This window comes from Austrofundulus limnaeus, unplaced genomic scaffold (genome assembly GCF_001266775.1).
Source record: "Austrofundulus limnaeus strain Quisiro unplaced genomic scaffold, Austrofundulus_limnaeus-1.0 Scaffold6, whole genome shotgun sequence".
Taxonomy (NCBI): domain Eukaryota; kingdom Metazoa; phylum Chordata; class Actinopteri; order Cyprinodontiformes; family Rivulidae; genus Austrofundulus; species Austrofundulus limnaeus.
The window spans coordinates 781,388-797,584 of record NW_013952408.1 but is presented as its reverse complement, the minus strand read 5'-3'; the positions used below and the strand labels follow the sequence as shown (position 1 = coordinate 797,584).

The following is a 16,197-nucleotide window of genomic DNA, read 5'->3' as shown; positions in this document are numbered from 1 at the left end:
GATCATACCTGCAATATTACTGTCTGTTTCATCTGTCTGCAGGCTGGTGATGCTTGAATTTTCCATTCGTTGTTGCAAATCGTTGAGCTTCTCTCGGAGCTGCTCGATGTCGCTCTCCTTGCTGTCCAGCTGCATCTGCAGGTCGTTGCGATACGTGCACTCCTCTGCAAGTTGCTGTAAGATAGAAACRCATTTTAATAAACTGCATTTCAGATCAACGGTCCGTGTACTTTTTGGTCTTGTCGTTTTAAAAACATATTGAAAAATGAAAAACAGATGGTTGTTTGTTTTTCATTTTAAAATTTAACGCTGTTGTAAAGGCAACTTGAGGATGTCCTGTGGGACCTGCTGCAGCTTCCAGTTCTTCACCTTGGACCTTAGGAGAAAGGCTTCATGTGCTAAAAGCACCAGAAGCTCCAGGAAACAGTTTGGATCATCAGTGATATACAAACTATCAGCTGACACCTGTTGAAGGAATGTCAAACTGATCAGCTAGCTGTTTTTTATTGCACTTGCCTGGTTAGCTAGCTATAAAGTAAAACGTCTTTATTCATCCCATTATCAGACCATTTAAGTTGGAGCTAGATAGTTATTTAAAAAAATAGCCAGACTAGCTATATTAATAACAAATAAATAAATTACAGAGTACAGTCTGCATTTAGTTAATGTCAATGTCAACTTTATAAAGTGCTTTTAAAAACAGCTAATAGCTGCACCAAATTGCTGTACAGCAATCCACAAATATCACAAAAGCACAATAATTGCTAAAAATACATAATAAATTACAACCAACAATAGTAAGAACAGATAAAATTACAATGCCAGGTCTTGTTTTAATTAAATGCCTTTGAATAAAAGTAAATGCAAAGAATTAGCTAGTGTTTATTAGCTGCCTGATATTAAACAGTTATATAACTAGCTCCGTCTTAAATGGTCTGATGATGACAGTGTTAACTTGCGATTTGACAAAAATAAAAAGACGGATGTTTTCCAGATTTGGAGCATAAAATGAAACTACAACAACCGTCTGTTTTTCAATACGTTTTTAAAACCAAAATAATCAAATGACCAAAAAGTAAATGGAGCATTATCACAGTACACTTCAGCTTGTTGAGTTGTTAACCCACCGCCTGCATCTCGTTGAGTTCTTTCTGGTATTTGATGGCCATGTGGTTGAACTTTTCTTTCTCCTGATTAAGCTCCAGCTGAAGTTTGCGGTTCTCCTTCTCCTTCTTCCTCAGGTCCGCTGTGCTGCCTTTCTTCTTCTGGTCGAGCTTCATGTCTTTACGGTTCATGATCTCTGCTAGTTTGTTCACCGCCTGACGACGGGAGGAAGGAGGAACAAAAGGCAAAGCATCAAGCGCTGCTATCACTCAGCTATGTGGCTGATTCTCACGAGAATGACATCTTTACCTGAATCTTCAGGGTGCGTTCTGTACAGAGGACCTTTTCATAGCTGGCTTTGACCGCGTTTGTATATTCTTCCTTCTGTGCTTCATATTCTTCAAGAGAAAAGGAAACTATGTTTGAGGTAACATTTAAAAAAAGAATAGGGCGATAAAGTTCAGCAGTTTTAAAATACCTTCCTCCTGAACGCGAAGCTTCTCATTTAACTCTGCTTTCTCTTTGCTGAGATTCTCCACGTCTTTGGTTAAAGTTTTATTAGATTCCTCAAGCTGCGCAGAAATGTGAAACTTTGTCACTTATAAAGTCGAACAGATTAGGCATTATTGTACTGTAGTATAAACGGGAACTACTTTTACAAAAAGGCCTTTTGGGTTTTACTTACCTGAGCAATAGTTGCCTCTTTTTCCCCGATCTCCTGCTTGTGCCTGGCTGCTGCTTTCTTGTTCTCCTGGATGAGCTCAAAGTATTGCTCCTCCTGAAGTCCGCGAGCAAGCTGCTCCGACTCGGCCTTGGTTACTGTCAGATCCAGCTGAGCAGACAGGGAATCCCTGTGGCAGAAATGAGGAACGTGATCTAGTTAGCACTTACCTCTCTTAAGTGACCAAAAAAAGCAAATCAACATTCACAAACTTAAATTCAAATTTGCACGGCATCTTTTCATCTCTTACCTTTCACTCAACAAATCCTGCACCCTTTTCTGTGCGTCTTGTACCTGCCGGTTCCTTTCATCATTCTCCTCTTTCAGCTCCTTGACCTGAGTTTTGTATAGTGTCTGAGAAAAACAAATGAATAAATAAATATTTCAGGCAGTGGTTTTTAAAACTAAATCAGGAGGCACAGAAACTCTTGAATGCATGAACTCGTACTTACAGAAAAATACTGTTCAGCTTCAAGCTGGTCCTGAAGTTCCCTCATCTGCCCCTCGTTGCCTCTGTATTGTCTGTAAACACATCAACCCAACAAGATCCAGGAATTATTTTTGCTTCTTTAAATGCAACAAATAATTTTAGAAACATTTTAAGCCTCGAAAATCTACCCATTAGTCTAATGAGCTGATCAGAGGATGAAGAATAAGTGGATGGTGCGGGTCTAATCCTTGTGTTAAAAGAAATGCTGCTGGAGAACAGCTTTGGCAAACTCATGCACTAAGCTGGAATAATAGCACTTGTTTGAAAACAACAGGCAATTAGAAAGCAATTTACACATTAACTTTTTAAGAGACTTACTGCCCAGTGCTGCAGCTAAAGAACATTAAAAGCTCTGGCCGGAGCCACTGCCAGCTTGTTTCAGAGCTTGTGAACAAGATATTGTTGAACATGTTTAAAATTGCTGTTTTCGGTTTCACAGATAACATTTAAAGTATTATTATGACTGGTTTTATAAAATTCAGAACCATACTTGGTCAGCTGCGCCAGCTGGAACTCCAGAGTGCGTTTGCTCTCCAGGGCTGCGTTGGCTTCCTGTTTGAGCTGCTTCTCCGAACATCTCAGACGGTCCACGTCCTGCATGCGGCTCTTCAGGTCACTCTGGACCAGGACTCGTTTACTTGACTCCTGTTCCAGCTGGATTTGCAGGTTTTTCACCTGAGGAAAGAGCAGAGGGAAAAAAAATCAATAAATAGTGCTCATCGAACCTCTTATGTGCTGTGTTTTATTATTTACTGACCTCGTCTTCCAGCCTCTCCTTTTGCTTCATCAACTGCTCCATTTTCTGCACAGACTGCTTCAGGTCGAACTCCAGCATCGAGCACTGCTTCTCAACCTCCAGCACCCGGCTCTCTGCCCTCATCCTTGCTCCAGTCTCCTCTGCCACCTTTTGCTGAACAGCTGGAGCAAAACAATATTAACTCTGTCACTTATGGTCAAAAATAGGTGAAGCTGAGGTATTTTTGTGCTTCTGTTTAGTCAGACCAAAAAAAGTCCTTTACAATAGACAGCTATATTAAACCTGAATATAAAATCATTTTTTTAATATGCAATAAGCCAATGCCCCGACATGCTCACTGGGCTTGAACGTCTTGAATTCCTTTAWCTCAAACAGCACCTCAAGGTGTCTTCAGATCAGATATAAATGAAGCCTAATAACAACTGATTGGGTGAGAAATAAGATACGTACTATCCGTCACATGAGCCCATGTGAAAAAGGGTCATAACAATGTTGAGGCGATTCAGGATGTGAAAAAGGCAAGATAAATTAAAAAAAAAGGAAAGGGGAGAAAGCATGCTCAGACATGGGACTGGCATACCATTCATGGCAGCTGATTTGGCTTCTTCAATAGACTCGTATTTGTCTGTGAGCTGTGCCCGCGTCACTCTGTGTTCAGTCTGCTCCTGCTCCAGACGCTGCTGCAACGTCTTCAGCTTGTAGTTCAGGTCGATCTCCACGCTGTTCTTTTCCTATGGGGAGAGGTAATAACCCAAAAAACAAAAAAGTAATACAAGATCGACATCAATTAGCACTTCAAGAATTTCCACATGTAGGAAGGACTTGCTGTTAGCGCTTCATGTATGTACCTTCTCCAGGTTGTTACTCCTTTCCTGAGCATGTTTGCGTTCTGCCTCAGCTTTGGACAAGCTGAGCTTCAGGTTTTTGTTGTCCTCCTGCAGTCCAGCTATTCTCGCTGAGAGTGAAACAAAAAACAAGCATAAATATTTCATCAGATTTTGTGGATTTATCTTGGATGTTTGAGAGGGGGATTGTTTTTTTAATTGATTTTCACCTAAATCTACTTTTATACACCCTGAGCAATTAACATTTGTATTTCTGTTGAGTTAAAGCTTCACCATATAAATTTGATTTCATAAAAAAATTGGCATGAGTCAGTCAGCAGGTCACCTTGCAGCTCCCTCATCTCCTCTGAGCCCTGGCTGTAGTTGCTGCGCTCCAAGTCCAGCGTGCTCTGAAGAACCAGGAGCTCCTTCTCCAGCTGCGCCTTCACTGCATCTCCTGCACGGCTCCTCTCCTGCAGCTCACGGTTCAAACTTTCCAAATGGTTCGAAGCATTTGTCAACTCCGTGTTGTTTTTCCTCAGCCTCGCTACCGTGTCCGATTCTGCTCGCAGCAAGGCGTTGGCCTCATCCAGCTGTCAATAATAATAATTTTTAAAATAAAAAAGCTCAACAAAATGTCCTCTATTGACAAAGTGCTGTCAGTACTTTAACAGTGTTGATTCAAAGACAGAAAATGTCAGCTTTGAGTCTCAGGTTGGGCTCGTTTGTGCAGAGTTCCAGATTCTGTACCTGATTCTGCAGCTGAAGAATCTTGTCAGTCGAGGCCTGTGAGTTCTGACTGATCTTCTTCATATCTTCAAGCTGCTCCTTCAAAGTTGACACTAAAAAAAATACACAGGTCTAGTTAAGTTTGAATAATTTGTTTATGGTTTCATTTTTTTCCTGTGCAAAATAGTTAAAAGAATGTTATTTAGGACATAAAAAAGTGCACAAAATTTCTGCTGAGGCATTTTGTGCCTCTATTAACATTACAATTCAAATCTGTGTCTATGTCCTGACCATGTTTGCTTTTTACAAACTTGACTTTCAAAGCATCTAACTTGGAAATCAGCAGCACTTCGTTATCTTTACCCTCATTTTCCAAATTGCGTCTCTTCTCTGCGTCCTGGTCAGCTTTTCTTTGGTAGTCAGTGAACCTGTGCTGCAGCATGATCTTGTCTTTCTCCAGCATAGACAAGTTTGCGTCTGCATTCTTCCTCTGGTTTGCCTGCAGCAAAGAACAACAGAGCAGCTGTGATGCAGCAGAAACAGATTCTCAGTCAAGCTAAAGATGCTAAACAAGAATATATTTAACTTCATTTCCATTGGTAACATCACATTCTAACAGCAAGAGCTAAAAGTTGAAAACACTCAGAGGCTGTTTCAACATTGAGGATCTAAATCCAGAGAAAAAGAGAATTAACCTCTTCATCCAGTTCTTTCAGGATCTTCTCAATCTTGGTGTTTGATGTCCTAGAGAGTGCAGAATCAGGAAAATGAAACTATTTTAAGTTTTCTAGCCAAAAAGCACCACACCACGAGAGATTAAAAATATCTTTAGTCCATGACAGTAACCTCTCTGGGCCATTTTTGTGTTCAAATCAAACAATACAATTGCAAAACAATTTTTAAGTTTTTGTAACAAAACTAAACTCAACTGTTTTCCCAACATTTCTGTTGCAATGAAGCCAAAAATGTCTTATCTGATACACAAAGTAAACAAAAGCATTTTACGTAAAAACAAAAGGCTTAAATCAGACCTGCATTTCTGTTCCAACTCATCTTTAAGCTGCATTTCATTGTGGAGCTGCTCCTCTAAATGGTAGACTTGCTTTTGCAGGCTCTCCAGCTAAAAAATTAAAATAAAATAAAAAATAAATAAAAAATAAAATAAGATTTAAAAAACAATGAAAAGGCAACTGATGTTTTTACATCATACAGACTTGCTTCTACTGAAGTGTGGTGTTCTACTCACGCGACTCTTGTCTTCTTTTGTGGAACTGCTATGTTTGTCACTGGTCTTTGTGGCAGTGGAGCGGCGGGAAAGACTGCAGACATCACAGCAATGATCGAAGTTCAATATTTGAGATGTAAGACGTAATTTCTACCTTGCCGGTTCAACTTTTACACATTCACACACATGCCAACAGTGAAGGAATCAGCCTGAATATACAGTATTATATTGATTGAGTGTGACAAGCTTACTGTTCGTTGCTGTAATATGTGAAGCCAACAAAGGGCAGCTGGTTGCCCACAAAGGCCTTTGGTATGGGAAAGGTTTCCTCTTCTCCTCGATCCTCCTCAATGTCATCAAAGTTACTGGTGTCGATGTCACTGCTCAGTTCAGGCACCACAGGGGCAGCAGCTTCCAAAAACACAAAAGAGTTAGGGATTCATTATAACAGCTTATTATAACAGCAGATACATGATGACTTATGGGACAAACAAGATCCAAGTTAAGTTTAAGTTTCTTTAAAATTGTGAACTGCAGTTGCTGGCATCTATTGTGCCAATGTTGTAAACACATTGCTGATAAATAAGAGCATGACTTAAAGAAATTTAAAAAATGACAATCTTGTAAAAATCAAAAAGCCATTGCTCATGATGTGATCATTATTGGTTGCAGTTTAGGGTCTATGAGCATTATGTAAGTCTAAGATCTACAGTTATTGTAGACTGATTCATTTCCTGGATGACTGGGAAATCATTTTTTCTTTGAGGAATCACGGTATAATCGTGGCATTCAATAGTAATTCAGCATTTCTTGCAGAGCTACTTTCCGTAAGACAAAAGTGTTTTAAAGCCTTCTCGAAAACACAGGAAAATCAGTAGGCTGACAGTCACTGAAACACAACACCGAACTGCAGACTCAGCCTAGTGAAGTTTTAAACATAAAGCCCCTGAAGAACTGACTGTAGCTACTTGATTTAACTCTACTTTTCTAATCACTCTCTGCTACAATGTCAATCCCAGCGCATTAACATTTGAGTTAAACCGTTCCCCATCCCTGGCCTCAAAAATGCAAGGCTGCCAATTATCACTCAGAGCAGGAATCACGTTTAGTCTTGGAAAGGATACTGAATGAATGGCTTGTCTACAAGCATTTCCTGCAACTGTCTGCAGTAGGTCAAATGGAAAACACGATGACTGGCTACATGATTGAAATAACAGAGTTCAGACTGCCAAATGAAATGAGATTTGTAAAAAAAATTTAAAAGTTCTCAATGATGGGAAAACGTCTTACTCTCTTGGATGTTCTCGAACGTCCACTGGTCGTTCTTGAAGAAAGGATGCCTCTTGATCTCATCTACACCGTTACGGCCAAGTCGAACTTCTCTATATGGACACATTTGATCTGATTGTAAATATTTCTGAAGCGTTATACATAAAGCTCGTTTTCAATATTTTAATGCAGAGGAACGCTGGGCATGTTTCTTTCCAGAGTTTCACTACATAGAATTAAATGCGTGCCTACACAGAGAAATAGTTCCTATCAAACCTGTCAGTCAGGAAAGCACAGATGAGATTCTTGGCATCGTTGGAGATGTCGTTGTCATCTGGGAAGGTCAGAGCATTCTTGTGGTTCATAATTTTGCTGTAGGTCCCCACCAGTGAGTCTGCGTAGAAAGGTGTATCGCCTATGCACAAGAAACACGAGGCATGGGAAACCAGGATATTTATCAAGCCTTTTTTTTTTCAGATGGTTAGCTTTTCCAATAAAAAAATAAATACTCACCAACAAGCATTTCATACAGAAAGACTCCGACTGACCACCAGTCACACTCCCTGCCATAATAGCCATCTCCTCCTTGAGATTTCAGTACCTCGGGTGAAATGTAGTCTGGAGTTCCCACTGCTGTGTCACAACGTACCATACCATCCTGACAGAGTAGACATTGTAAACTCATCACCATTCTACTCCAGATTCAACAAAATATCTTATTACATTGCACTATTTTATTTATTTTTTACATTTTTAAGGACATATTTAAATAAAGTAAAAATTATACCTCCTTCATTTTCATGCAGGTTCCAAAGTCTGCGAGTTTTAGGTGTCCTGTTTTGTCGAGTAACATGTTATCCGGCTTTACATCTCTGTTGACACACAAACAGTCACGGCACTGGTATCACAATAAAAGCACAGGCTATAAAAACATATATCAATCAATCAATTCCAGGTAGATAAAAGAAAAATGGAAATGATAAGAGGAACAAGACAGATGCTGATTGTCACCTGTGAATGAAGCCCATGGAATGGATTCCATCTAGAGCCAGCACCACCTCTGCAGTGTAAAAGCGGGCCCACTTCTCTGGGACGTCGTAGTTGCTCATCAAATTAACCAAGTCACCACCAGGCATGTACTCCATCACCATGTAGAGGTAGCGAATATCTTGGAATGCAAAAAAGAGCTGTGAAAACAAAAGGGATAAAAAATGAGTTATTCAAAAAAATACAACAAAAGGTTCAAAAGAGGACAAATCTCAGCAATTCCTTGCAGGCTCATTCAAAAAACTGTTGTTGGTTTAAAAAAGTAAAAGACTGTTTTAATTTTAGTCATTTTTCCCATCACATCATACCTGTACCACCCATGAACTGTTGGCAAAAGCCATGATGTCTCTCTCCTCCCAAAAGAAAGCCGAGTCTGACCTCTTAATCATCTCAAACTTGCTCAGAAGCTTCATGGCGTATACTTTGCGAGTGGCTTTGTGTCTAACCTGTAAAACACGGTGACAACCGAGTCACATATTAAGGCATTGTGCTATGAGCATATTTTATACATTAAAAGAAACCAAAGATTTTACCAGCTGAACTTCTCCAAATGCACCTCTTCCAATAACTTTAACCACCTCATAATCATCTGCTTTCATCCGTAAACTGCGAAGCTTTTTAATGGTTTCTTCATCTGGGGGGAAAAAACATTTAATAGAAATTATGCACAACCCTACACTCCAAGTTAGAGAATACAGCTCATTATTAGTTGTATGCATTTAGGCACTAATGAAACACAGTAAAAACTAGATTACACAATTAATTCAAGTAGTAAAGTATCTGTTTTAACAATCTCAAATCCTTTGAGTTGTGTAACGTTTACATTCTGAAACAAACAAAACTGTTAGCAAACAAATAAAAAAAATAAGCTGAGTGGTTAGGGAAAGTTTTTCTTTCTTTTTTTTCTTATTGAGAGTTGGCCTCTACCCAATGTAATAATTCAAGTTCCCCCAGGATAGATAGCATCCACTCTTAAGCCAGATTTGGTCATGGCTGTACTAGGGGGGATAATTTTCAATCCTCGTGGGTCACAACTGGCACTGGAATGCATGGAAAAGCAGGGTGTGAGGGCATCAGAGTTCAAATGATCTAAAAATAAAGCCTTAAGCTATTAGAATAGGGTTGTGATTTTGGCCATTTTAAGGTCCCATCTAAGGTTTATGGTATCACAAATACTGCTTGACTAATCAAAACAATGATATAGAAATGTTTACATGAGTGTGATTGAAGACTTAGAAGAAAAGTTCTGTTTAGATTTTGCATGTATTTTTGTGTGTATACTAAGGGTTATTTACAATACCTCCCTCCATCCATTCAGTCAAGCAATCAGTTGATTTGACTTGAGCATAAAACAACGCACTAAAACTGGACTAAAAAGCCCTTCAGGCAGCTCACACTACTGAGTTCCAGGGTCTCAGTAACTAGTCCATAGGTCCAAATCCATCAATGCTTTACACAAAAGAACCAAACCAACAGTAACTGAGCTAATGTACAATGGCAGATTTTTGTTCAATGGTTTACAGTAGCTTAGGTTGGTATTTAAAAACTAAACTAATTTTTCTTTGCTCCGGTCATCTCTCCATAAAGACACCAACAACTAATCAGCAACATATGTTGGTACATTAATACAAAGTTTTTACACAAGTTTATTTGGAAGAACAGTGTGTTGAGCTAAATCAGAAGAAAGACAGAGTCTTTAGTTTTTGTTTAGTTGACCAGTTGTAAATACATTTTAAGTCAACTAGAAAGTATTCAGGAAATTAAAGACATTCATGCTCAATACAATGCAACACAAATGGCCCACCACCCCCACTTCAGAATTGCTGGTTTTATATTAAAAAAAAAAAGTTCATGGATACACATTGTAATGACAAGGAGGTTACAGTATATCTTTTAAAGAACGATTTACAACTTTGAACTGATATTTTTGCTATGTCTAAATCAAAATTAAGGCGGGTACGCAGTTGAAAAATAGAAGCCAACTTTAAAATGAATCATATGGGTCACCAGCTATTTATGAAAGCCCCTTTGTTGGGGAATCGAAGCAGCAGACACCTATTGTGTCCAAGCACACAAAGTGGCGGTGACCCAAAAACAGCCTTCTTTTCTGATCCTAGACCTAAACCATATATGTAACAGAGGTCCACAAACATTAAATGGGACATCCCCATTAAGGAACTCCATGAGAGGGACATAAATGATGCAATGAGCTTACATCTATTCAAGAAGTTGTCAATGCTCTTGTTTTTCCTTAGGGCAGGGAAGTCAAGGTCATGCACCAAAGCATCCAAGCCATCCTGAAAGAAGARGAACAGGGTTAACAAGTAGAAACAAAACTCTGCTAATCCTGCACCATCAGAAAAAACAGGAAAACCAAACAGTTCTCTACCAGGCTGTGGCGSTCACTGGAACTGCTAAAAGAAGAAAATTCTGCAAGGAGCCAGCAGTGGGCTTCAAGTGTAGATTACATTATTCATGTCAACTTTAACGCTACTACAAAAACACATTTTAGTGGCATTGTACACATTTAAATGTATTGTGTTTATTTCGGAAAGTATGTATTAAAAAATGTTATAAACAAAAAGTTTAGACTGAACTTAATCCTTCCATGTTCTTTCGTCGTCATATAAATCTGCCTCAGTCATTCCACAACAAAACCACTAACCATTACAACTAAGAACTATGTTGTGGTTTCTTTTCACACCTACGGCATTCTGAAAAGGATTATACAAACAATCTTGTGATGAGTACTGGCCACAGCATTTGAGCTGCTTATCTGACAAACTTTAAAGGCAAAATGCAAATGTCAAATTGTGATAAAGAATGTTTCCCCTTCCGCCGTTTTAAAAAGCAGTTACATAAAAAATGTATTTGCATAAAATACAGGCATTAGAGGAGACATTTCTCAGTTGTTTTAATTTTAGACCGCCTCTGCTGAATTTCAATTGCAGAAATACTTTTCTGGAAGTAGTTCTTTCTTTATCAACAACAAAAACATTGGACTGAAGAGACCTGCCCAACATCCTACAGTAGCTTTTGGACAGCAAGTACTCCTAATGCTTCACTTGTACCTTTGTCTCTTATTTTATCAGGAACAACAATTAATCTGTAAACAATGTTCAGAATTGGTTATTAATGCCACTCAAATCAGCTGAAAAGCAAAGATGAATTGAGCTCCATAATGAAAAGAAAGGATTGATCCTGAACAAAAATATAAATATTCCACTAGGTTCATTTTAAGATACCCATTACCTACAATGCAAACTTTTGTTGTAACTAGAGGTGCACCGATAGCAATTTTCTGGCCAATCTCAGATCACAATCTTTAAAGTCTGACCTGCTGATTCTGATTTTGGCCAATACAATTTTTTTAAATAACTTACATTGTCAGGTATTATAAGGTCACAATACACCTCCAATGTTCCAATCTTATTTTATTGAAACACACTGAACAATAACCTTTAAACAGTACAAACCTGTTTTAACTGGACATTAGGCAGTACTCACAGCAGAAAGAAAAGGGTCTGATTTTCAGACCTTTGTGGARGTAGAAGAGAAGCCAATCTTCTCCACCAATCTTATCTGTATATGCCGATCTCCCAAAATTAAGGAAATTAGCTGGCTGATGCATCCCTAGTGCATCCCTACCTGTTAGAAAAACACACAACTTGCCAGACAAACTGAATGGCCTATTCTTATACCTCGGGAATCCAGGAGACACACTGCTGAATTCATTTTTCTTATTCTCTCCTGCATTAATGTACAATAAGCTGTTTTCCATTACAACACTAAAGAGAAGTGTGAAAACACTATTGTAATTGACACCAGATGTTTAATTTTCAGAGGATATTGTGAAAAGCAATTTGTCTCCTAGTAAAGTAGCAGCATGAGCGTGCTGCCTCTGCATTTCTATGTTCATGTTAGGAAAACAGAGGGCTACTCCTGGACAGCCAAAGCTGGTTAGACATTGATAACACRATAGTGTACTTCTGTGGTTCTTAAAATGAGCTTGGTCACAATGGTGATGGTTTAAAAGCAAATATTTCAAAGCCACAGGCTTTTAAACGCGTGAAACTACTTTCCATTTTGAAAATAATGTGTTAAAGTGATGCACTGATACATAAATAGCAATCTCCTAAGTTAAAATAGTGTTAAGTCAAATAAGAGAAGCAAATGTGTATCATAAGCAGTGAGTCCTGTAAGGAGGAACAGTGTTGTTCAGTTCAAATATATGGTTGCCATGTCATAAATATAATTAGGAAGCCAACAAAAGACAGATCATCATAMTGGAGATCTAAATGAAGAGTATTCAGACAGGATTCAAAAATGAAAGCAGCAATAGCGCTTAACTCTTTGCAACCATGACTACTGGAGTTGTAGTAAAATTGGTCAAGAAAATCAATCATGTCATCAGTTAGCAATTTGATTAGAAAGTACCCGCTGTTCCATATAAACAAAGAATTACACTCTCAAATTCTCAATTATAATGTGTACTAATAGGTAAAGCAATGGGTCATGATGGATGGGTACCAAATTCGATACTCTTTTATGTACAAACCGAGTTCTGTAGGTACTACCGAGAACCTATTCACGTAACATCAAGCAGTACCGTGTTTCGGTACCTAAACGCATCATTGCGATCGTACTGGCATAAGAGTGGTGAGTTTTCCATGCTTGTCCTGAACGCAGCATCGCGCAGGAACGTAATGACGTCAACAGCCACTGGTTCAGTAAACAGCTCGGTCTGAACRTAGCTTCAAARCCTCGCAGTTCCTGGAGTAAAACTCGTCGAACAGACCGCCTCTGAATTATCTGGTGGATTAATTATCTTGTGAACACGACGTTCGCTTGCTCAAAGTAAATACAGTACTGCCACTTTCTTTATTTCATCCGCCATTAAACAGAGACCGGCAAAGGAAAACAACAGGCGCTTCCCGACAGTCCAAACACATCTGACCTGAAGGAGCACAAGCAGCTAACTTGAGGTTTTGGATGCTCAAAACGTAGCTTGAATACCTTTTATTTATTTTAACTCCATCCGCTTTTGCTTATTTAATTTAAACTCATTTGCCTTCTATGAACCTCCATCACACAATTTTTCTAGGGGGGAAATGACATCAATAGAAATACATGGAGCTGGATTTTAATTTGTGCAATAAGACAAAAACAGTCTTGTTGTTTTCAAGACTTTTCACTTTAAAGAAATAAGTTACACAACTGATGTTACAATACATAGAGTTGGATGTTGTCTTCATATCTGTTAATTTCATATATTGAGAAATATGTTAAAAAAATAAAAGTTCAGCCAACTACAACCGAAGACAACAAAAACATTTACAAATTTACTCTGCCAAAGAGTGGGGGGATGGGTGACAACAATTTAAATAGTGTTTATAGTTCAAATAAATATTTCAGGTGAAGGAAAGTTACAAAATACAATATAAGGTAATAAGAAAAATAAATATAGTATTAGAATTTCAAAAGCTGTTAACAAATGCTATTTTGCATTCAGGCTTGGCAAGAACAACATGTTACAGGCGAAGTTTGATCTAATCTGTCCTAATCCAGAGTGGATTCAACAAAATAGGCATATGAACACTTGAACACAAGTGTGTCTGTGAAACAGGTGTGAACCAACCCTATCACACATCTATCTTAGTTATTGTTTTGTTTTTCAGAAATCTCAAATTTTATCCAACATATTTCTGTCAGCATCTTTGTACAAACAATGATGACAAATGATGAATCAGCAGCTCAGTCAAAGACAGGAATTCACATAAATAACTTAGCTGCTTCTACTTGACAGTATAGGTCAAGGCCACACCCCTCTGTGAGCCATAACACCAACAAGTGCTGTGCAGGAAGGGTGGAAAACAGGGAAAAGGCAGGTAGGAGGGGGGAAGGAGAATTGGGAGTTGGAGAGTGGCTGGTGGGAATAACAACAATAAAAAGCCACTTAATCATTGGCTAGGGAAGAATCTGGGGAATTAGCGAGTGAAACGATTGGTTTCAACAGGAATAGCCATCTTCAATTTAAAAAAAATCCTTACGAGTCAACATTTAAGAAAACAGATATTTATGCAAGACAAGCCAAAAAAAACAAATGCAAAAAGAGACCCCTCTGTCCATTCAGTGGTCCAGACAGCCTACACTGGGAGATGGGGAGGAGGGGTGTGAGCACTGAAGAACTAGGTCTTTTGAGACCCTAATCACAAGACTCTGGGAGCAGCAATGCACGTTTGCATAACTTCCTGCCGCAGAGAACTCTGGACAGCCACAGAGACATTCCTTARCAGGACCGTACACGTCAGAGAGCTATTTTAGGTATGTGGCCAAACAAGTTCTCAACAAAAAAAAGTGAAGGAAGGGAGAGAAAAGTCCATACCAAGTACAGAATCAGAGTGGAACTTATTTTTCAATCAACACTAATGCTGAACTTGATGACGAAAAGCCAGAGGGAGAAGTGTTCTGGCACACACTGAAGCTGGTTGAAAAACAAAGGGTGAAAAAAAACAAAGAGAAGTCGGAGTGCATGACTGTCATGACTAAGATGCTGAAAGTAAAACAACTATAATGAGGGAGGAGTGACAGTAAAGTGAACCACCCTCCCCCAAAACATAATTTTAAAAAGAACCTACATTTTTTGCTGAATAGAATTTATGATCAAAATGTGCAAAATCATTTGCAGCAATTTATGCTGACTATCAGAAAGAATAAAGAACTAAGATCTGTTTAAGGAGTTGTGCTGCCTCAAACGTTCTTTCCCAGAGACTGCAGTCAAAYGCCTTGCAGGTAAATTTGTCAGCAACTATACTCTAACTACATCTACACTCTCATTATAACAGCAATGCATCATGAGTTCTTTCATCTCTGCCTGCATTATGTGAAAAAGTAATAATAGTCCTTTCCTGGTGTAGTTATGTATTTATTTTGGTGCAACTGTACACCAAGAGGGCAAAAGTGAAAAAGGTGTGAGAGATAGAGGAGTTGAACAAATAAGCTCTGCGTAGCTCTACATACACTACAATAAAGAAAAAACAGGGTACAAGACAAAAGTAAAAAATTACTGATCAAATACTGGAATTGGCTGCCACATAAACTGTACATGAGTGATCCTCCCGAGTATTAAATGATTATTAAACTATCTGCTGACAAATTTGTATCATCACCAATATTAGAAGCTGCAAACAAATGCCACAAATTAGGGTGTTTGTACATTTGTCCTAAACAAATTTACCATTTAATGGTTGTCACATATTCAATGGTAGAATTACAAATTCTATACACAAACCAAAAAAATTAACAGAATTCAGGGCCTTTATGATGCTGATGGAACAAAAAAAGTTAAACATAWTAGACTACAAAGGATCTCTGGGTTCTATGCTCCACTGTCCCTAAAGGTTTTAAATACAAAGTATAAAACAAATTCATGAGCACTGCTTCAGTTGTACTACTACACATTTTGTGACTGTATTTTCWTTTTCTATATTAATTCAGAAAATTAGGTTGTAAACAACAGCTCAACTTAATTTTAATTTCTAGATAAATATCTAAAATATGAAATCTTGCAAACATATGCCACATAAATTACTGTTTTGTCTCCACTTTTAGTCCTTAATGACAACAGGAAGACGCTGTACAATCCAATCAAAATAAAAGTAATGCTCACAATGCCCAACATTGTGTTATCCAAACCACTGCACATTAGCAACGTATGTTGTTGTGAGGGTCAGGTTGTGTTTGCGTGTTAAGATGGGGAGGAGCCATGCACCTGTCTGTGTGTAGTGGAGCTACAGCGGGTAAAATAAGTANCCACATAAACTGTACATGAGTGATCCTCCCGAGTATTAAATGATTATTAAACTATCTGCTGACAAATTTGTATCATCACCAATATTAGAAGCTGCAAACAAATGTCACAAATTAGGGTGTCTGTACATTTGTCCTAAACAAATTTACCATTTAATGGTTGTCACATATTCAATGGTAGAATTACAAATTCTATACACAAACCAAAAAAATTAACAGAAT

The 16,197-nt window shown here is 38.3% G+C and overlaps 1 protein-coding gene across 2 annotated transcripts in view; it reads right to left on the bottom strand.

Annotated features, from left to right (window-relative positions):
- The window catches only part of rock1 (Rho-associated, coiled-coil containing protein kinase 1), a 30,694-nt gene that overhangs the window by 4,887 nt on the left and 9,610 nt on the right, over nt 1-16,197 (bottom strand). For both annotated transcript variants that reach the window (XM_014029385.1, XM_014029379.1), the window contains exons 2-27: nt 10,382-10,463; nt 8,700-8,800; nt 8,475-8,612; nt 8,131-8,306; nt 7,907-7,991; nt 7,633-7,777; nt 7,396-7,534; nt 7,141-7,232; nt 6,102-6,261; nt 5,872-5,944; nt 5,657-5,745; nt 5,321-5,369; nt 4,989-5,124; nt 4,647-4,738; nt 4,243-4,489; nt 3,921-4,027; nt 3,653-3,803; nt 3,073-3,233; nt 2,806-2,990; nt 2,278-2,347; nt 2,076-2,179; nt 1,790-1,955; nt 1,583-1,676; nt 1,414-1,502; nt 1,128-1,319; nt 9-174 (exon numbers count right to left, since the gene is read on the bottom strand). In XM_014029385.1, the coding sequence (XP_013884839.1) occupies nt 9-174; nt 1,128-1,319; nt 1,414-1,502; nt 1,583-1,676; nt 1,790-1,955; nt 2,076-2,179; nt 2,278-2,347; nt 2,806-2,990; nt 3,073-3,233; nt 3,653-3,803; nt 3,921-4,027; nt 4,243-4,489; nt 4,647-4,738; nt 4,989-5,124; nt 5,321-5,369; nt 5,657-5,745; nt 5,872-5,944; nt 6,102-6,261; nt 7,141-7,232; nt 7,396-7,534; nt 7,633-7,777; nt 7,907-7,991; nt 8,131-8,306; nt 8,475-8,612; nt 8,700-8,800; nt 10,382-10,463 (3,289 nt within the window). The remainder of the gene's footprint in view (nt 1-8; nt 175-1,127; nt 1,320-1,413; nt 1,503-1,582; nt 1,677-1,789; nt 1,956-2,075; nt 2,180-2,277; nt 2,348-2,805; nt 2,991-3,072; nt 3,234-3,652; nt 3,804-3,920; nt 4,028-4,242; nt 4,490-4,646; nt 4,739-4,988; nt 5,125-5,320; nt 5,370-5,656; nt 5,746-5,871; nt 5,945-6,101; nt 6,262-7,140; nt 7,233-7,395; nt 7,535-7,632; nt 7,778-7,906; nt 7,992-8,130; nt 8,307-8,474; nt 8,613-8,699; nt 8,801-10,381; nt 10,464-16,197) is intronic.